This window comes from Aotus nancymaae, unplaced genomic scaffold, assembly GCF_030222135.1.
Source record: "Aotus nancymaae isolate 86718 unplaced genomic scaffold, 86718_ANA_hifiasm-v0.15.2.pri h1tg000076l, whole genome shotgun sequence".
NCBI lineage: Eukaryota > Metazoa > Chordata > Mammalia > Primates > Aotidae > Aotus > Aotus nancymaae.
The window spans coordinates 13,180,019-13,201,391 of NW_026988491.1; the positions used below are offsets into that span (position 1 = coordinate 13,180,019).

General features: G+C 53.6%; 1 protein-coding gene across 1 annotated transcript in view; it reads right to left on the bottom strand.

Moving 5' to 3' along the window:
* Window positions 1-1,738: 1,738 nt before the first annotated feature.
* The window catches only part of NPTXR (neuronal pentraxin receptor), a 43,132-nt gene continuing 23,497 nt past the window's right edge, over window positions 1,739-21,373 (bottom strand). The window contains exons 7-10 of the mRNA XM_064368312.1: window positions 11,099-11,324; window positions 9,368-9,615; window positions 6,335-6,514; window positions 1,739-6,098 (exon numbers count right to left, since the gene is read on the bottom strand). Coding sequence (XP_064224382.1) covers window positions 5,874-6,098; window positions 6,335-6,514; window positions 9,368-9,615; window positions 11,099-11,324 — 879 coding nt within the window. The 3' untranslated portion in view covers window positions 1,739-5,873. The remainder of the gene's footprint in view (window positions 6,099-6,334; window positions 6,515-9,367; window positions 9,616-11,098; window positions 11,325-21,373) is intronic.

Consider the following 21,373-nt stretch of genomic DNA (forward strand, 5'->3'; position numbering starts at 1 on the left):
AATCTGGGTACAGTGCGGGTTTGCAGGCAGACTTGGTGGTGGGGTGATGGGGGAAGACTGCTGGTTTTCTTAATGAACTAGGAGGCGAGGCCATCTTTGAGTGTGCAGGGCTGGGAGCTGTAGATTTGAGGAGAGGGGATATGATACAGTCACTTTGGAGAGCAAGACACCAAACAAGAATGTGTACTTAGATTGCAGGGCAGGGTTGGAGATCTCTGTCAAAAGAGTGAAAATAAGAGTCAGGCCGGGCACAGTGAGCCACACCTGTAATCTCAGTACTTTAGGAGGCCGAGGCAGATGGATCATTTGAGGTTTGCGGTCAGGAGTTCAAGACCAGCCTGACTAACATGGTGAAACACTGTCTCTACTAAAAAACAAACACACAAACAAACAAAAATAAAATTACCCAGGGATGGTGGCGTGTGCCTGTAGTCCCAGCTAGCTATTCAGGGGGCTGAGGCAGGAGAATCATTTGAACCTGGGAGGTGGAAGCTGCAGTGAGCCGAGATTGAACCACTGCACTCTAGCCTGGGCAATGCAGTGACTCCATCTCAAAAAAAAAAAGAAAAGAAAAGAAAATAAGACTCAACACATACCAAAACCTATGCTTTTTCACATCTGTGTTCAATTGTGCAGGTGCTGGCATGAAGCAGGTGGGCAGCAGAATTTCACCAGGGTTGGACCTAGCCAGCTGAGTGGGACAGAGGGAGACGGAGAGTGTTTGCAAGTAAACTGGTGCAAGAGAGGATAAACAAGGCGTAGCTGCCTGCAGCTTAATTTTGCTCAGCGGTAATTAAAATATTTTTATTTTAAAACAAATCTGGATTCATTCTGGAATAGAATGAAAAAGTACATGAATTTTTCAGATAATTTAGCAGACTTCAAGTGCAGTTTCCCTGTTTTGAAATGCCACTTCCAGGGATACCTTGCCCCTGGTCTTCATGTGGTGAATCTACTCTTGTTGGAAGTTTGGAAAGCTTTGGAAAAGTCTGGAAAGCCCTGTCCTGCCGGTGTAACCCCTCACCCCTGGCCAGCACCCTGACTTTTCACCGTGATCATCTGAGATCAACATCAAACCAAGAACAGTGACAGTATTGATAGAGGAGGAGGATGAAGCCTTTGTGCCTCTAAGATGGCGTGTGCAGGGTAGGCTGGGGACTAGTTCACGACCCTCTTAAGGATGGGGTGGGTGCTGCAGGGGTGGGCTGGGGTAGCCGAGCCTGATGCTGGTCTTAGAGTCCAGTCTAGAGGCCAAACATATCAGAGGAGTCTGGGTAGTGTGGGGAAGGGAGCGGCTGAAATACAACAACTTGGATACCTCACCCATGCCCCTCTCCCTGGGACTCCAAGAGATGAAACACTCTGGGGGTCCAGGCGAGTGACTGGGACAGACTGGGTCCCAGGAAGGAAGTCAGGGACCCGGATCCCAGAACTGGAGCACACGGTGTGGACGGGGTATTGGGAATGAGGCCGAAGCCCAATTATCAGAACTGGGACACGTTCCATGTGGGACTTGCGTTCTTTACATCCTTCCTGCATAAATCCTGGGAAATGGGGTGTGCCTGAGTCTGGGACGGGCAGAACTCGTCAGCTGGGGGCCTATTTAGGGGTGCGTGTAGCTTTGGTCCTTCCAGGATCAGGCACCTCCTCCGCCCTTCCCTGCTGCCCTGTCCAAAGCATCCCCCTCCTTCCCGTTCACCTCCCCGACAGGGCAGCCCCATCCCTGCAAAGAAGAGCCTCAGAGTAAACAGCATGTTTATTTTGAACATTCAAATTTACAAAAACAAAAAGGTAACAAAACCATGACACAGATCACACACACACATACACACGCACGCACGCACACGCACACACGTTGCAGCTCATGTCAATTTATGTACAAAACAGGGAGAGGAGAAAGGGGCAAGGCTGGGGAGGAGTTGTCAGTAGGGTGCATTAATGTCACAGTGTCAGACAACTTGACATGCTCACTCACACTGAGCCTGGCCCCACGTGAGCCCCTTCCCCACCCAGGGGTCAGGGGATCAGGGTGGGAGGTGGGGTCTTGGGTGGCAGGCAGCTGGAATAAAGGGGTGAAGAGAGTAATCCCATCTCTGGGAGGGAGCCCCTTTCCCAGTTTACTCAGGCCAAGCGTGCTGGGACGCACAGAGGAAGGGCGACTCAGTGCTGGGGAGAGGCCACTGTGTCCTAGAGAGGGCTAAACGGAGTCAGAAGGCTGGGCTCAAGCCTCCCGTGTCCAGCTGGGTGGTCTTGAGGGTCCCTCCCCCACCAGGCTTCAGCATCCTCATCTGTAAAAATGAGGGCTTTGGCCTTCTCTTGGAGCCCTTCCTGCCCAAATCTGTGGTCCCAGGCCATGCAAAGTTGTGGCAAGGGAATCGGTCCGCTTGGGATGTCAGTGAGGGCACCACGTGCCACAGGATGGGAAGATCTGGCAGATAACAGCTGGGAAGCACCTGGTTCAGGGCTTGGCTCCAAGCAGGAGTTGGAGGAGCAGCAATTTCCCTCCCCTTCCCTGCCCAGGACCCTTGGGAGATGCTCAGCTTCCTTTTCTTTTTTGGTTCTCCTGTGAACTCCAGCTGAGCTAGAGAAAGGCTGAAGCTCTGGCCCATGGTGGGAGAGACACATTCCCTGAAGCAAATGAGCCCCCTGGCATGGCTTCACCAAGGGGACCCTGGCCCTGGGGCTGACCAAGCCTCTGCCTCCGTTCCTTCACTTCAAGCCCTGTGGGCTGGAGAATGGGGTCGGAACACATTGGAGCAATGGTGCCCAGATAGACCTCTACACAGGTAAGGGGGTACTCAGCACCTGGACCTTTGGTTTCAAACCCCCTGTGGTTTGAAATCTAGGCCCCATTACTCACTGGCTGATTGACACCAGGCAGATGATATCACCTCTCTGTGCCCATGTCCTCACCTGTCTAATGGAGCCAAGAATGTCCTAACTCAGAACTGTGTTGTGAGGATCAACAGGACGGTGCCTGTGCCACATTCGGTGCAGTGCCAGATGGCAGGACAAACATAGGCTCCGTTGTGGTTATCAGCCAGGAGTACACAGGATGTGACTGGGCGCCACGTCCGGTTCCTCTTTCTCTGCTCGGATGCGCTCGGGAGCAGCAGAAGATAGGAAAAGTGGAACCCAAACAGTGGCACGCTGGTGAAACGTGTTCCTGTTCCCTTTGGGAGGCTGAGTGGGTGATGTGGCATGGGAACAAGGCTCAGGCATCAGAGCCCTCATCTTCACTGAGACAAGCATAAAGGACTTGGGGTCGTGTGTCTGGGTGGGCCCAAGTGACCTAGCAAGTGCTGCCACCTCCTTGTTAAGACCCTATCCTTCTCCCATGTCCTCCATAAGAGCTACCTTCTTTGAGACAATAACAGAAACAGATCAAGCTTGGTCACTGAAATCGAGGTTCTGAATTCTGCCATCACCCCAGCAACAGTGCCATTATGATGAAACACTTGACCCAGCACTTGGGTTGATGTCATTGGCTGTTACCGTGGCAACCTAGGTCTCAGCGGGTCTGGCGGAAGCCCGACATCACCTTTTCTTCCAGTGGAATTGGACCGGAGGGGCTGGCAATCTATTTATGTTCTCAAAATGGAAGCAAGCATCTGGGCACCGGAGGCAATGTGTCTTGGAGGAGCTTCCACGGCACTGAGCCCCCCAGCCTGCAGCTCTTGCATCATGTCTCAGGCTAAGTGGCCTCAGGGAGTGGAGACAGACAGGGAACAAAAAGGTAGGCAAGAGGTACCAGTGCCCACTTGAGCCAGGTAGCTTACAGCTGCTCAGACACCTGGTAGGTGACTAGCATGGGAGGGACACCTCAGGTCTCCATTCTGCCAAAGTGCCCAGGGATCATAACACCCCAGGAAGTGCGGGGATGCCAAGATCTTTGGGTGTTGCGTAAAGGAAGATGTTCTGGGTGTCATGTTGGAAAGCATCTGACCTCAGGTGTCCACCTGCTTAGGTGTAGACTGAATTCAAAGACCCTCAGGGCCAGGCAACATGGAAGGGGAAGAGCACTGAAGAGGGAGTCAGATGCCCTGGGCTGTAGTCCTGGCTCTGCCCCATCGTGCCCTGTGAGCCTGTGCAGGTCACGTGTCCTCCCTGAACCATTTCTCACAAGCAGATGTGGTGCTAGACAGGGTGGCTTTTCTCAGCTCTAAGATTCCTTTTTTTTGAGATGCAGTCTTGCTCTGTTACCCAGGCTGGAGTGCAATGGCATGATCTCGGCTCACTGCAACCTCCACCTCCTGGGTTCAAGCGATTCTCCTGCCTCAGCTTCCCAAGTGGCTGGGACTAGAGGCGCCCACCTCCACACCTGGCTAATTTTTGTATTTTTAGTGGAGATGGGGTTTCACCGTGTTGGTCAGGCTGGTCTTGAACTCCTGACCTCAAGGGATCCGCCCACCTTGGCCTCCCAAAGTGTTGGGATTACAGGCATGAGCCACCGTGCCTGGCCTCTCAGCTCTAAGATTCTGACACTCTCTTGAGGAAGCTGGCAATGCCTCAAGAGGACAAGGAAGTCATCAGCTCTCTGAGACACTCTCAGACAGGCAAGGGGTGCTAGGCTGGGATGATCCAGAAGGAGCTGGTTTTTTACAAGCCATGCATGAGGTTAGTCGGCCTCGAACCTTGCCCTTGACTCTGAGTCTCTGCTGACCCTAACCCATGACTGGCTTCATCCCATCTACTGCTGAGTCCCAGGATCCATCCCTGCTAAGCCCAGGATCACCAGGGCATTCCCCACCTGTCCACCTGGAATCACAGAGAAGCTCACACCCAGTCTGGAGAGCAAATGACCAAAGCGAGGGCCTCAGCTCAGGAATGAGGAAGGCCAGGCCCAGAGAGTCAGGAACTTACAGCAGGCCACACAGCACATTAGCAGGGCTGGCTAGGAACCAAGGGCTCCTCCCTCTCACCCAGTGCTCTGCCCTCTGCTTTGCGCTTCTCCTCACCCTCTCAGCTTCTTCCCTCCTGCCCCAGGACCATGCACGGGGTTAGTAATGTGGCTCTGCCAGAGGCGGGGTCTCCTGGGCCATGAGGCCTCTGCCTTAGGACCGCTCCCAGCCCAGCCTGAAGTGGCCCAGATCCCATCCTTGGCTCAGAGGGGAAGGGATGACTATACCAGTGGCCATCGATATGGGTGAGCACAAGGAGTAACTGCAGCCCTTTGTTCTTCTGGGGTCTTTGTTCCCTTCCCTCCAGGCTGGAGCTGGGAAAGGAATGTCCTGGAGACTGAGGTGGGGCTGGGCCAGGCATGGAACCAACATTCAAACCACTACACACAAAGAAAGGAGGAAAGAGGAGGAAGAGGGAGGTGTGGGCGGGTTGGGGGAGGCTCCATTGAGATCCCACTGCCCTTGACTGGCAGCTGGTGGAAAGAGGGAGGAGGGTGAGTCTGACCTCCAATGTCCTCTTCATCCCCTTCTACAGCCTGTTGTGGCCCTGAAGGGGAAGCTGCTGGGCCTGATGCATGGGGGACAAGGGGTTGGACAGACACCCCCACCACTGAGATGGAGGGGCCCCCCATACACAACCCTACCCTACAGGGGGTGCTGTCAGAATTAGTGAAATCAGATGCAACTGATGGGCAGGGAGGGGTGGGGTAAGAGAAAACTCCAATGCAATACCAGGAGGGCAGGCTCCCACTGTTCACTTGAGACACTCCTCCCCACCCGGGTGGGGACAGGGGACACGCTCGCAGGGCGGGACGTTCTGGAGGTGTGGGTACAGGTGAGGGGAAACGGGAGGCACAGCCAGGAGTGGGGCAAGAGGGAAGGCCAGTGAGTGGGCAGGCTGAGGAGGGAATGTGACCACCCTCAAGTCCCCAAAGTGGCAGGCAAGGGAGGGGCCCTGGATGAGGTGGACCCTCATGCCTTGGCTTTCCCCTTGCAGACATCAAAGGCGGCCTTCGTTGCACCCCCGAAGGCCTCCACCAACTTGTCTTCCCAGGGAAGGACGTTGCCCAGCAGTGGTGCGGTGCAGTTGGCAATGCCCAGGACCTGGGCTGGAGTCAGAGCGTGGTCCCACAGGTTAAACTGGGTGATGTCACCCACAAAGGCCTGGGTGGCATCAAACCGGCCGCCCAGGGTATCCTGAGCCAAGACAGCAGCAGAGAAAGAAGAGATGTGGAGTGAGGGAGGAGAAAAGACAGGCTGCCTCAGTCAGGCTCTTGTCCCCAAGGAAGCCCCACATTCGTCCCCACTGAAGCCCCATCCCCAAGGCTCTAGCCCCACCTCCAAGATTCTAGTTCCTTGGGTAGGTCTCTGGCCCTCAGTCTGCCCATCTGCACAATGGGGAGGTCCAGCCCCAATACCAGCCTGAGTCTTACCTGCTCCTGGCCCAAGATAAGGATCCCATGAGGCTTGATGGGGTGCCAGGCAGCCAGGTTCTCACCAGAGCCCTGCAGCTCCCCGTCCTGGTAGGCAGACCATAGGCCATCCCTTGTAGTCCAGGCGATGCAGATGTGGTGCCAGCCATTGTCCTTCAGGCTCAGGGGCAGCTGGGCCACCTGGACACAGGTCCCCCAGCCCCAGGTCAGAGGTGTCCCAAGGCCCAAGGCCCAAGGCTGAGGCAGTGAGGTGGGGCTGGGGAGACCCATGACCATCCTTCCAGGGCCTGACCCCAGGCCTGACCCTAGGCCTGACCCTCTCCATCCTCCTGCCCAGTGTCTTTCCTCAATTTCTCTCTCCTCTTTCCTCAAAGACCAAACCAGATCACAAGGGACTCTCTGGTTTTGGTTTTCAGTTGCCACTAGGTAGTTCACTCACTCTCCAACAGGCCTATTAAGGTCATTGGGGTGGAGAGATGTCTCAGAATCCCAACCTCCCCTGAACATCTCACACAGCACCTAGCACACAGCTGGGGCTCAAGAAGTACTGGCAGGGATAGAATGAACCTCAGACTCAGAGGCCAGGCTTCAGCATCTGGTTCTGGCTCTGCCAGCAACCCCTGTGTGACCTGGGGAGACTGCTCCTTCCTCGCTGGGCCTCAGTTTCCTCATCTGTAAAGTGAAAAGGTCAGACAAGGGATGGCAAATCTACAGCTGCTGCCTCTTCCTCGACCCAGGGCAGACATAGCCAATCACTCACGAGCCTTGATTCAGCTCAGGGCTCTGGGAAGCCACTGATGATGGGTTACAGCTGGCCTGTAAGATGAAAGGTGCTTGCTGTCTGTGGATTTGGTGCTCCCAAAGGGCTCCCTCATCTGGTAAGATTTCTTAGATCACATTTTTTTTTTTTTTTTGAGATGGAATCTCACTCTGTTGCCCAGGATTGAGTGCGGTGGTGTGATCTTGGCTCACTGTAACCTTCATCTCCAGGTTCAAGCAATTCTCCTGCCTCAGCCTCATGAGTAGCTGGGATTACAGGCGTGCACCACCATGCCCGACTAATTTTTTTTGTAATTTTAGTAGAGACAGGGTTTCACCATGTTGGCCAGCCTGTCAACATGGTGAACACCTGACCTCAGGTGATCCACTCACCTCGGCCTCCCAGTTACAGGCATTAGCCACTTTGCCTGGGCTGAGATCACAATTTAATGTAACATTCTCTGAGGCCTACCTGGTCCCTGGTTTTGTTGTGGACACTAGGGGTGTGGAGTTGGTCCTTGCCTTCAATGAGCTGAGTCTTCAGAAGGGAAGGACTTCGGGGCAATGCTATATGACAAAATAACGGAGGCCATATGGGAGGTACAGAGGCTGCGAGGCCCAGAGGAAGAGGGGATATGGGAATAGAAGCCATGTCGAAACCTGTCTGGAAGAACAATGGAGCCACCATTCCATTGCTAGGCAAACCAAGTGGTGGGCACAGCAGGAGTAAAGGCTTAGAGGCTGGAATAAAAGGGGAACGGTGAGCAGTCTGTGAGGCTGGCTCTCAGGACGCCAGAGAGTCCCAAAACCGTGCCGCGCGGTGCCCTGTCCAGGGTGCTGAATTTCTTCTAATGAGAACTGAGTGCTGAACTTGGGCAAGGCCAAGGACGGCAGCTAGCGGGTGATGAAGGGCAGCAGGATCTAGATGTAGTCCAGTCACCCCGGTGGTCGACGGTCGTAGGGTTTGTTGGACCACAAGGGAAAGTCGCTGCTCCCTGGGCCCTCCCTCCTCCTCCTCCTCCAGAATGCTATGAAATGCACCTTCTGCTAAGCTGGATTCTGATAGGTGTCAACCACTCCTAATGGCTCTATGTGTTGTGGGCTGGTCACAGGTGGGTATGATACATGGTATTTGCATTTCCATGGGGGTCTCAGTAGACCACCATGTCTGCAAGGCCCAAAGCAATGTGACAGGCAGGGGAGGAACTTTAGGAGTGGATGACAGTAATAAGATGCTCCCGTCCTTCCTCCCTCAATCACCATGCTCCTGCCACATCATTCTCCATAGCCAAGGCCTGTCCTTGTCCTGCCTTCCAGCCAGTCTGAGAGAGGGGGATTGTGGAGGGAGGCCTGGGCATGAGGAAGATGGGTGGGCCAAGGGAAGAATGGGGAGGGGTTAAGAGGTGGTTTCTGGAGCCCAATACCCTGAATCACATCACACCCCAGCAGCTGTGTAGCCAGGGTGCATTATTTCCCCTCTCTGAGCCTCAGATTCTCCATCTGCAAAATGAGGATAATGAGTGCAGTTGGGAAGGTCAAGGGTAATAATGTGAGTAAACTGCTTATTAGCGTAGTGCCCGGTATAATAAAAATAGCTCACAGTTATTGATGTCTGCTCAATGCTAGGCTCTGCTCAAAGACCTCCACATGCAGTTAGGCCACTTCTCACTACAACCCTAAGAGGCAAGGGCTCTTATCATTCCTGCTTTAGAGATAAGAAAACTGAGGCACAGGGCAGGTGGATGACTAGTAGACAGTGGTGAAGATGCAGAAGCAAGACTCAAACCAGCATTAGGGCCCCAGAGTCTGAGCATAACACCTTTCTACTCTCCACAGGGGGCAGGGCCCAAGGGGTTGGCTCCAGGTGAGTAGAAGGAACGAGGAGGCCATTGGCACTCCCTTCCTCCCTCCATCCTCAGGTAGGTCTGTGCACCTCCCTTCTCTTTAAATCCAGGAGGATAAGCAGGGCCCTGGAGGCAGATACCTCAGCCCTGCCCCACAGCTGGGTCACTGGGAAGTCACTGGATCTCCAAGAGCCTCACTTGCCTCCTCTGTAAAATGGAACAACACTTAGAGCCTCTGTAAACACAGCCTCTCTTCAGGCAGCCCCATGTCTGGCTCGTCTTTATATTCCCAGAGCCCAGCCCAGCACACAGTAGGCATTTAATGTGTGCTGAATATGCGAAGCAGGAGAATGAGCAACAGAATGAGAGCCCAGTGTGGAAAGGGCTCTTCTGGACCCCCTCACCAGCCCTCCCCGCTGGCCACACCCACCTTGTCATTGATCAGCAGCTCCATAGGCTCATGGCCCGCCTCCAACAGCACAATCTCGTTGGCCTGCCCAGGCACCGAGTAGGAGAAGGGGGTGCCCTGGCCAGTGCTGCTGGACCTGGACCGCAGCCACATGCAGGCGGTGAATGCGTAGAGCTCGGGCAGCACCTTCCGCACGCGGGCGTACATGTAGTTGTTGCGGATGGGGATGCTGATCTTGAAGGCATCTGGGGGACTGTAGGCTGAGGACCCTGAGGGTGGGCAAGGCAGACATGGTGGAGGTGGTAGATGCCGAAAAGGGTGGGTGCACAGGGCACACTTCAGAATGAAGGCTAACAGCTCGTAGGGTACCTGCTGCATGCCCAGTGCCTTTGGGGCCTCTCTGCTCTCTAGACCTCAGACGTCCTGAGACCACATCTTGCCTCCCCGACTTCCCAGCCATGTGACCTTCAACAAATTAAACTTGTTTCCCCTGGCCCCCTGGGAGACCCAAGGTAGATGGGCCAGAGGCAGGACTGAGGAGGGCTGGAGAGTGCTTCTCCTGTCTCTGTGCTCCAGCCAGGATGCTGACCCTGAGCCACCAGACCTGTCCCTCCCCTGCAGCTGTGCCCCTGCTATGGCCCCTCCATTCTGAAATTTGCTCCCCACCTCTGTTTTTAAGAATTAGCTTGAGGCTGCCTCCTACAGGAAGCAGCTTGGATTTGAATTTCTTTTCTTTTTTTGAGACAGAATTTTCCTCTGTCATCCAGGCTGGAGTGCAGTGGTGCAATCTTGACTCACTGCGACCTCCACTTCCCAGTCTCAAGCAATTCTCCTGCCTCAGCCTCCTGAGTAGCTGGTATTACAGGCATGCACCACCATATCCAGCTAATTTTTGTATTTTTAGTAGAGATAGCATTTTGCCATGTTGAACTCCTGACCTCAGGTGACCCACCCATCTCAGCTTCCCAAAGTGCTGGGATTACCAGCGTTAGCCACTGCACTCGACCCTGTATTTTATTCTCCTGAACCCCTGCTCCACATCTAAGTGGGTCCCAGCTAACTGCTCATCATTTCCCCTGTTTTCCCCAACTTGTCTGTAAGCCTCTTAAGGGTGGTCCTCACAAGACTTCAAAGCTGAAAGGTCCCTGAGAAATCATGAGATCTGAGGAAAACTGAGGCCTGGGGAAGGATGTGACTTTCTGAGGTCACAGAGCAAACCAGAGACAGATATGCCACCAGGAGCCAGGTCTCCTTATGCTCATACCTATACCCTGCCCGTTACGTTCCTCTGACCCCTTGGCAGTGCCAAGCACAGGTGTTAAATAAAATCCTGACTGATTCATTGAAAATGGTATTTTGTGGGTGGTTAAATGTATGACTGTGGAGTCAGACCTTGTTTGAGGTCTAGACCTACCACTTATTGTCTGTGTGACCTTGAGTATGCCACTTGACTTCTCTGAGCTTCGGTTTTCTCATCTGTGAAAACTGTGAAGATTAAATCAGCGGATGTGCCAAGTACTTAACACATTCCCAGGACACAGTAAGTGCCAGAAAAGGAGACCTGTTAATAATGCTGATAATGATAATAATATCCCCCAATGATTCTCTTCATCTTGTGTTCCACAGCCTCCTCCCCATCCTCCCGTCCGTCTGTGTTAGCCTCTGGGGGAGCATGGATATATTTTTTGAGTGGATCTGTCATCCTGAGGACCCCTCCAATGCCCTCCGCAAGACACAGGACCCAGGACCTACCATGCTCCAGTTCAGCCACGCGACCCTGCAGGACGTCCAACTCCTTCTCCATTTCCTGCCGCTGCCGGCGGCCGCTGTGGCTGAGGGCAGCGCGCTCCTTCTCCAGTGCCAGCACCTGGGCCAGCAGCTGCCCCTCCAGCTGGTCCATCTTGGAGTGCAGGCCGGCGGGCACAGCAGAGACTGGGGCTGGGGCAGCTGAGAGGTTCACACGAGCTGGGAGCTCCTGCTGTTCATGGGGCAGAGAAAGAGAAGTCAATTGGGGGGAGGAAGGAAAGGCTTGGGATACTCAGATGGCTGCCACCCCTGATCAGTGACTGTAGGGGAGCCTCAGCTTCCCCAGTACGCAAAATGGGGATGACAATGCCAACAGCAGGCAACAGATGCATCCTGGGTGCCTGGCAGTCTCTGTTCCTGGTGCTGGTGCATGACGGTGAGCAGCAGGCAGAGCTGGCCCCTGCCCTCGAGGACAGCTCAGCCCATGGCAGGGGTGTGGGGCCTGGCCATGAGTGCTGTGAAGGTCCCCCAGGTGGTTCCAGGGTGCATTTGAAGCTGAGTGCCCCACCCTAGCCCTTCATACCAGTAAGGGTAGATGCTGATGGGCAGGTAAAGGGGAGGGCTGTCTTAGTCTTCATTCCCTCACTCAGCAAGCTTCCTAGAATGGTCCTCTGCAAAAGGCTCTGTGTGGCCACTGGGCCCACCCGGGGTATGAACCAGGGACTTCTGGAGCAAGGCTCCAGAGGCTTGACCATAACAGGGTGGCAGGTGGCTAAAATCACATACTTTGGAGTCAGACAGCCCAGGGTTCAAAACCAGCTCAGGAACCAATCTGCTATGTGACTCACAGAAAATTGTTTGACTTCTCTGAACTCTCAAAAGAGAGCTGCACCTATTTGGAGAGTTGTGGGGAAGACTAAGTAGTAAATATCAATAAACAAGAGCCTGCTTATTGCAATTGTTGTCTAGGGCAGAGTGTTCCAGGGTAGGCTCTGACACCCCCCATCCAGCCCAGGATGAGGTCCAAGTGTTTAGAGTTCCCCACCACATGCCAGTCCTATCTTAAGACCCCATGGACAGCAGAACTGGGACAGGAGCTAGGAGGGTTTCCTTCCCCCTCTTCTGCTGGAAGAAGGCCCTTCTGGGGTGGAGGGAGGCAGGTGAGGCCACAGGCCCAGACTCTTGAAGGGGACAGTCTGTGGCAGACGTCATAGAAACGTCAGTAGAGGATTAATAATTCAATAAGCTGCTAGGAGCTAAATTAAACCTTCACCATCCTCCACCATCCTCCTGGCTTCCCCATCCTCCATGGTCCCCACTACCAGGCCTGACGCTTGCGAACTCCCCAAAGGCCCGGGAAGTTTTTGCTTAGTCAGTTCCTTGCTCCCAGCTTAGGCCCCAGATGAGAACTCATTGTATTCTGTGATTCTGCCACTGAGCAAACATTCAGAGGGCACCCCTATTGTGCCGGGTACTACCCCAGGTGCTGAAGTTGAGTCTGGAGGCAAAACAGAAAACCAAGAACCCCACCTTTCCTGAGCTTCCTAAGCTGCAAGGGGATGGCCTTGCAGCTTGGGACAAGCATAGAATCCCTTGCCCAGCTGATGGCCTTGTCAGTCATTTGCTGGATGACATTGGGCACCACTGGCGGCTGCTTGACTGAGGGCTGCGTGTTCCTTCTGAGCTGCGCACTCCTTCACCTCTCTGAGCCTGTTTTCTAGCCATGAGACAAGGGGAGAAGTGTGTCCCCTGTGTCAGAATGCTGGGGGCAAAGGACCACTGCCACGCCCAGTGCCTGAGACTTGGGAGCTGCCAGTGTGGACAGCAATGGGACTTTGCATTCAGGAGTTGGAGGGACTGACCCTTAACTCTGCCATTGCACCATGAGAATGGGGGCAGGTGGGCTAACACCTCCAGGATCATTTTTCTCCTTCTATAAGACAGGCACTTGGAATGCTCAGCCTCCAGGACTGGTCAGCATTAATTGATGGTGTGTAAGGGAAGTGCCCAGAGCCTGGCCCTCAGTGGGAGCCAAGGGCATGGTTTTGGGTGCGTAGGGTAGGTGGGAAGACTGAATGGGATGCTCTTACTGCCGGCTGAGCCCCAGCAGACACCTTGCAAACATTCTGTCTCTGAATCTGCTTCACATGCTAGTGTCCCCATTTCAGGGGCAGGAAAACTGGGGTGAGTCACCCAAGATCACGCCAGGAGCAGCAGCAGAGTGTGATCTGAGCCTAGCAGCCCGGCTCGCCCGCCCCCTCTGCCTCACTTGCCATGCAGCCTCTCTTGGCACCTGCCAGGTGGCCTCTCCAGAAACCCAATTCCCTCTCTGTCCCACGGGTCCCCTGGCTCCCATGGAAAAGGTGAGGTTGCTTCACAGGGCAGGGGCTCTGGTGCCACTCACAATCAGCAACCCCCGTCTTCTCCTGGCAGTGTGGAGGGGCTGAGGATCAACCTCTCTCCATTCCAGGCTGTAAGATGGGGCAAGTCCCTGAGGTCGTCCAGGCTGGCTCTGGAAAGGGACCCATGAAGCAGTCGGAGAGGGGGACTCTGGACACCATTATCCCCTTCCATGTCCTGTGTGAGAAGTTATGGCTGCTCATCCATGCAGATGCCAACTTGGCCCACCAGCCTGGGGTGGAGGCCAGGTGAAGGCAAGCATGGGATGGATGTAGGAGCCTCACAGTGCACTCGGCCTCCCCAGTTACATTCATTTTTGCTATCCTGAGGGCTTCTTCTGTCAAGGTGCCTACAAACTCTGGCTCTGGTGCAGACTAACCGCAAAGCCTCAGTTTCCCCTCCTCTAAAATGGGGACAGCCTGGGCATGGTGGCTCATGTGTGTAATCCCAGCACTTTGGGAGGCCAAGACAGTCACTTGAGCCTGGGAGTTCGAGACCAGCCTGGGCAACATGGTAAAACCCCGTATCTACAAGAAATACAAAAATTAGCCGGGCGTAGTGGTGCACGCCTGGAGCCCCAGCTACTTGGGTGGCTGAGGCAGGAGGATTGCTTAAGCCTGGGAGGCTGAGGCTGCAGTGAGTCATAATCGTATGATTGCACTATAGCCTGGGCAACAGAGTGAGGCAAAAAAAAAAAAAAGTGTGCGCCGGGCGTGGTGGCTCACGCCTGTAATCCCAGGACTTTGGGAGACCGAGGTGGGCGAATCATCTGAGGTCAGGAGTTTGAGACCAGCCTGACCAACATGGAGAAACCCCTTCTCTACTAAAAATACAAAATTAGCTGGGCATGGTGGCATATGCCTGTAGTCCCAGCTACTCAGGAGGCTGAGACAAGAGAATCGCTTGAACCGGGAGGCAGAGGTTGCAGTGAGCCGAGATTATGCCATTGCACTCCAGCCTGGGCAACAAAAGCGAAATTCAGTCTCAAAAAAAAGTGTGTGTGGGGTAAAACAGGCTTCCTCTTGTCCATTCCCAGGACAGATGGAAGGATGGGAGGACAAATGACAGGCCCTCATGGACTATAAAAGCATAATGCTGGGCTGGGCGCGGTGGCTCACGCCTATAATCCCAGCACTTTGGGAGGCCGAGGCGGGTGGATCACGAGGTCAAGAGATCGAGACCATCCTGGTCAGCAAGGTGAAACCCTGTCTCTACTAAAAATACAAAAATTAGCTGGGTATGGTGGCGCACACCTGTAGTCCCAGCTTCTCGGGAGGCTGAGGTAGGAGAATTGCTTGAACTCAGGGGGCGGAGGTTATGGTGAGCCGAGATTGCACCATTGCACTCCAGCCTGGGTAACAAGAGCGAAACTCCGTCTCAAAAAAAAAAAAAAAGCATAATGCCAACTGTGGGGCTTGATTACGTTAGCTGATGGGGATGCTCATTACCTTCAGAGCTTTCAAGTGACTTGGATGGCCCACAGGGTGACAGGTTTAGCCACCCACTGGGTTTGAGACCGATGGACTTCCACGAAGCATTAGACTGAGGCGATCAGCTCACAGGGTGTATTTTATCTCAGGGCTGGAATGGCCAGGGCAGGGCCTTCCTGGTCCTGGGCACTATTCTGTCCTCAGTTCCCCACCCCTCTCTATGCAAAGCATGAGGCCAGAGGGGCACGTGCTGAGTGAGGCTGTGCACCAGGCCTATCCTTGGCACTGGCATGTGTTTACTTACGAATCCTCACAGCCACTCTCTGAGGCTGGCACTCTTTGTATCCTCATTTCACATATGGGAAACTGAGGCAGGAGTCCTTTTGAATTGTCAAAAGGCAATGGGGCTGGGCCAAGCCGATACACCTGGAGCCAGCATTGCCTCTCTCCAGCAAAAGGAGAGAGGGAGGAAGACTTGCCAGGAATAACAGAGGGAGGAAGACCTGCCAGCAAGAACAGGGCGTCAAGGCTCTTTAAACAGACGCCGACGTTTCGAGGCGAAAACGTGCAGGCTGGGGAGGCGTGCACTCAAGCTGTTCTTTTGTCAGAGCTACCAGCTCTGCAGCGGCCAGGAAGGGCATGGAGGAGGTGGGCTTGCGGATCGTGTGTGAGCCCCTCCTCGTCCCAGTGTCTGAATCAGAACACGACTCCCACACCCCCACTTCCCATCTGCTGTGGGCGCAGGCTGTGCCGTGTGGGCTCCCGGCCTGATGCCAAGTTGGCCCCTCACCTAAGATGATCGGGGGAAGGATGACGCCAGCACCCCCCCTCAGCTCCTGCTAGGGCAGGAAGGTGGAGGATGGGAACCCATGGCCTGTCCCGCTGGGAGTCCAGGGTGGGGTTTGGCGCAAGTGTGCTGGGCCTACAGCCAGAGCCCCTTGTTCTAGGCCCAGCTCAGCCACTAATGTGCTGGGCTCATTAGCACTCAATCAGAATGCTAACAGCAGCAGCTGTCTCCTTCGAGCACCCGAGCACCCAAGCACCCGCTGCTCGCCAGACCCTGTACTAGGGAAGCTCTGTGCAAACAGTTCTAGGCCACTCTCAACAGCCTGGGGAAGTAGGAGGTCCACTTAGAGAGGAGAGAACTGAGGTTCAGAGAGGTGAAAGTGCCTGGCTGAGCTCACATACCCGTGACTGCAGAGCCAGCTCTCCAGCCCGGCCTTCCTGATCCTGGAATCTGTGCTCATTCCTCAGGCCCACACAGATGGCCTGGGTCTGTTTGTTGATCGGCCAAGTGGCCCCAGTGTCAGTTGCCCTGCCTTACTTGAAGGCAAGCAGGAGAGATTCTAATGGTCACGGGAAGTCTAGAAGGTCCAGAAGGTTGTGTCAGACCATGGTGCAGGATAGCTTCACAAAGGGAGCCTGATAGGAGGGTCCTGCCAGTGTGGAGCAACTGAGGCTGGGGGGATGCAGGGAGGCCCTCAAACACCTTAGCCCCACCCAGGGGCTGTTCCCTTGCTGCCAGGAGCAGAAGGCAGGTGCAGGACCCCAGGGTCAGGGTCCCACCCTCTGCACAGCCCACAGACTGCAGAGGGCTGCAACACTGCAGAGCCAAGACTCTTACCTGGCCTTCTTGATTTTGGAACCTGTCCCCATTCCTCAGGCCTACACTGCTGGTCTGGGTCCATTGAGGGTCAGGGTCCCACCCTCTGCACAGCTGCCCCTGCCCAAGATCACCAGTAGTGGTACTCCCAGCTAGTGGTGAGGCAGAGGCCATTCTGGGATGGCCAGGCCACCAGGTTTTACCAGGGTGGGAGTTTGGGGTCAGGAAGCCTTCTCAGAGAAATCCCATCCTGCCACCCCGCCTTCCTCTCCAGAGGCAGATCGCAGGGGCAGCAGGACCAGGTGGAAAATAAGCAGCCTTCAGGAGGAGGGGGAGCAGTGCAGACCATGGCCCCTCACCTCCCCCATCCAACCATCCCCCAAGTTCTGAATCCTGCTGGGGCTCACACCTAGGCTCTACCAGCTGAGTGGCCTTGTTAGGTAAGGGTGCTGTGCCTCAGTTTCCCCATTGGCTAAAAGGGTAAAATAATAAATCTCATAGCATTGTGGTGAGGATTGACTGAGTTTATAGATAGAAAGTTCTTAGTGTGCTGTAGGCATAGGAAGTATCACAGGCTTGTCTACGATTAGTGTCGTGACTAACAATTTTTTTTTTTTGAGATGGAGTTTCTTTTGCCCAAGCTGGAGTGAAGGGGTGTGCTCTCATCTCACTGCAACCTCCACCCCCTGAGTTCAAGACATTCTCCTGTCTCAGCCTCCTGAATAGCTGGGATTATAGGTGCCCGCCACCACGTCCAGCTAATTTTTGTATATTTAGTAGAGAGAGGGTTTTGCCATGTTGGCCAGGCTGGTCTCGAACTCATGACCTCAGGTGATCCACCTGCCTTGGCCTCCCAAAGTGCTGGAATTACAGTAAGCCACCACTCCCGGCAGTGACTAACATTCATTCAAGAGTTCTTGAAGGACTTCACCTTTTTCCATCTCCAGCCTGAAAACTTTTTGTTGAATAATTATATTGAGAGAAGAGACAAGTTACAGAGCAGCTGAATATCATTGATATAAAGTTGTAAAACATTCAACTCAATGTGCCGTGTGGTTTAAAAGGCACATGACAAGGTGAAAAAATGAGAAATGAGAAATGTGTGGGAGAGATCAACACTGATTCGGGACCATGGTGGCCATTTGCGGGTGTGTGGTTGTGGCTGGTGTTTGGGAGACTCCAGACGGGAATCAGTTGATTGGAAAAGTTTGGTTCTGGAGCCTGGGCAGGGACCTGGGTAGTAGTATTTACCCAGGTCCATCTGAAACACTGGACAATGGTTTTCTTTTAAAAACACTGGACAATGATTTTCTTTTAAAAACAAGGAAAAAATCCTAAAGTAGAGACTCTAATGGTTGAATGAAACCCTGTATCTTACCCAGAGCTTCCCTCAGCTCCTGGGCTTCTCCCTAGTCCTGGCTGCTGCCCCTGGACTCTGTCACAGCTTCCACTTCCACCCTTCACACAGCGGCCAGAGGCAAGTCCAGCCACAGTGCTCTCCTGCTTAAAATCCTTCAACAGCCCCCTCTCCCTGCCAATCAAGTCCCTGTCCTTTTGGCTTTAGTCCTCACCCTGACAGGACATAGGTCACGCCCACTGAAAGTCCTCCACTGCTCAACTGCCCCAAACTCCTTCTCATCCTAAGACCTCCACACATGCAGTTCCTTCTCCAAGAAAATTCTTCCCACCCCCACTCCTCCTCTGCCCAATGCCTGCTCACCCTCCAGATGGCAGCTTCTCTGATGCCTAAACCGAGATGCTCTGTAGAGAGAGAAGAGGGCCCTGAGAGCTTCTGTAGCAGGGCTGTAGAGCACTCATCCATCCATCCCCATGCATTCATCCATCCATCCATCCATCCATCCCCATGCATCCATCCATCCATCCCCATGCATTCATCCATCCATCTATCCATACATCCATCCCCATGCATTCATCCATCCATCCATCCATCCCCATGCATCCATCCATCCATCCCCATGCATTCATCCATCCATCTATCCATACATCCATCCCCATGCATCCATCCATCCATCCCCATGCATTCATCCATCCATCTATCCATACATCCATCCCCATGCATTCATCCATCCATCCATCCATCCATCCCCATGCATCCATCCATCTATCCCCATGCATTCATCCATCCATCCATCCATCCATCCCCATGCATTCATCCATCCATCCATCCCATGCATTCATCTATCCATCCATCCATCCCCATGCATCCATCCATCCATCCATCCAACATTCATCCATCCATCCATCCCCATGCATCCATCCATCCATCCATCCCATGCATTCATCATCCATCCATCCATCCATCCCCATGCATCCATCCATCCATCCATCCCATGCATTCATCCATCCATCCATCTACCCACCCATCCACCTATCCATCCCTCCATCAATGTGTGCCGCAGCAACATGGCATTGGACACAAACTCTCATGTTAGACAGGCCAGCGTCATTTCCCAGCTCCTCGCTGACTAGATCTGTGGCCTTGGGCAAGCCGCTTAACTCCTCTGGCCCTCAATGACCTCATTTGAAAATTAGTGTAATAATAGTACCTACATTTGGAGACACAAATAATGATGAAATGAAAGAACAGGTATGAAGTGTGGCCAACCATAAGAGGCAGTACGTGGTTGTCACCATTACTATCATTCTTCGCTATTTTTGAGAGGCAGGAGAGCAGAGTGCGTCCTGGTACAGGGCCTGGAGCCAGGCTTCCTGGGTGGAAACGCCAACTGAGTGAGCTGGGCAAACTTCTGAACCTTTCTGAGCTTCAGTTTCCTCATCTGTGAAACGCATATAGTAATAGTCCCATAGTTCTCGTGAGATTCAATTGTAAGGCCCTCGAGGGGCCTGGTGCAGAGGGTGAGCTCACCCCTGCTGCCTCTTGCCAAGTGGCAGGTACTGTGGCCCCAAAGGCAAATATGGCCCCGTGCCTCCACAGGTGGTGGTGCTCCCAGCTGGTGGTGAGGCAGAGGCTGTTCTGGGATGGTCAGCCCACTGGGTTTTGCCAGGGTGGAAGTTTGGGGTCAGGAAGCCTTCTTAGAGAAGCCCCATGCTACCATGCTGCCTTTCTCCAGGGACAGGCCCAGCTCCTCTCACCTAGGCAGGGAGCAGGTGAGTGATGGGCAGAGGACAGGGTGGTTTTGATCTTCTTTGTCTCCTAAGGCCAACTTGGAGCTGAAGGAAAGAAGACAAGCAGGGAGAGGGATGATGAAGAGGAAGCAGGGATGGGGTTGGCCATGTACCTCCTGGGTCTGAGGCCCTAGACTGTGCTTAAAGACCCCTCCAGACCAGGCCCCTTGCTCCTCCCTTCAAGTCCCTTCTGTGAGGCTGCTGCTTCCAGAAGCCCAGCCGAGAGTTCTGTGGAGGCCCTGCCTGCTCACACGCCTTCTACTCGGGAGGCTGAGGCAGGAGAATCACTTGAACCTGGGAGGCGGAGGTTGCAGTGAGCCGAGATTGTGCAACTGCACTCCAGCTTGGGCAACAGAGCGAGACTCCGTCTCAAAAAAAAAAAAAAAAAAAAAGCCTGTGGGGCTTGTTTATTTTGAGGTTTATCTTACATTCAAGATAAGGCCCTTCTGGGCCCCAGCCCAAAATCCTTAGCAGATGGAAGGCCCCCAGCCCTAGCCCACTTCAGTGAGAAATCCTGGCTTGGTCTTGGCTCAGCCCCTGTGGCTGTGGGCAGGTCCCTCAACCTCTTTGAGCTTCAGCCTCCCCTGGAGTAAAGCGAGGGCTATGGAAGCACATCAGCGCTCCCACCTTCGGTTGGTTGCTTCTGTCTCTGTCCCCAGAGTTCCACGGGTATGATGAGCCCAAGACTGTCCTGGAGAGACGCCCCTGCCCCTGCCCCACCTTCTTCACTCTGTGAGGAGCATAAACCTCTGACTTCATTCCACCTCCTGCAGGCAGAGATTTACAAGATGGCCAATAAACATAGGAAAAGGTGTTCAACATCATGAATCATCAGAGCAATACAAATTAAACCACAGTGAGTGCACTACACGCCCACCAAAACGGAAATGTTTTTAAAATGACCATACCAAGTTTGGTGAGGGTTACATTCGGGTGGGCGTGTAAACTCTCCCAGCTACTGTGGGGAAATGTTTCGCTGTACCTTCCGACGCTAAATATATGCCCCTCTTGCAACCCACTCCTGCGGCTCGATGCAGGAGAAATGAGGGCTGACAGCCACCAGCAGATATCCCAAGAATGTTTACAGCAGTCTTATTTGTAAATCAGCAACAACCCACATGTCCATCCACAGAGGAATGGGTAAATGAATTAATGGAACACCACACAGCAATGAAAAGAGCAGTCCTCCGCGGGTACATGCAACAAGACTGGATGTCACAGACGTGACACTGAATGAAAAACCGCCAGACAGAAGGGGGCACAGCTGTCTGAGTCCATTTGTATGAAGTCCAAACACAGACAAAACTGACTACGGTGACAGAAGCCAGAATAGAGGTTGCCTTTGGAAGAGTGTTGTCTTTGGGGGACACAAGGGAGCCTTCTGGGGGTGCTAGAAGTGTTCTGATTCCTGATCTGGCTGGTGCTTTCACAGGTGTATCCAACCATAAATTTTCATTGAGATGTCCGCTTAAGATTTGTGTCTGTTTAAGAGAGATCTATGACCTCTTATGTATCTTGAATGTAAGATAAACAAGTCCCATGGGCTTTCTTTATTTTTTCTTTCTTTCTGTGTGTTTTTTTTTGGTTGTTGTTGTTGTTTGTTTGTTTTGAGATAGAGTCTCGCTCTGTTGCCCAAGGTGGAGTGCAGTGATCCAAACTTGGCTCACTGCAACCTCCACCTCCCAGGTTCAAGTGATTCTC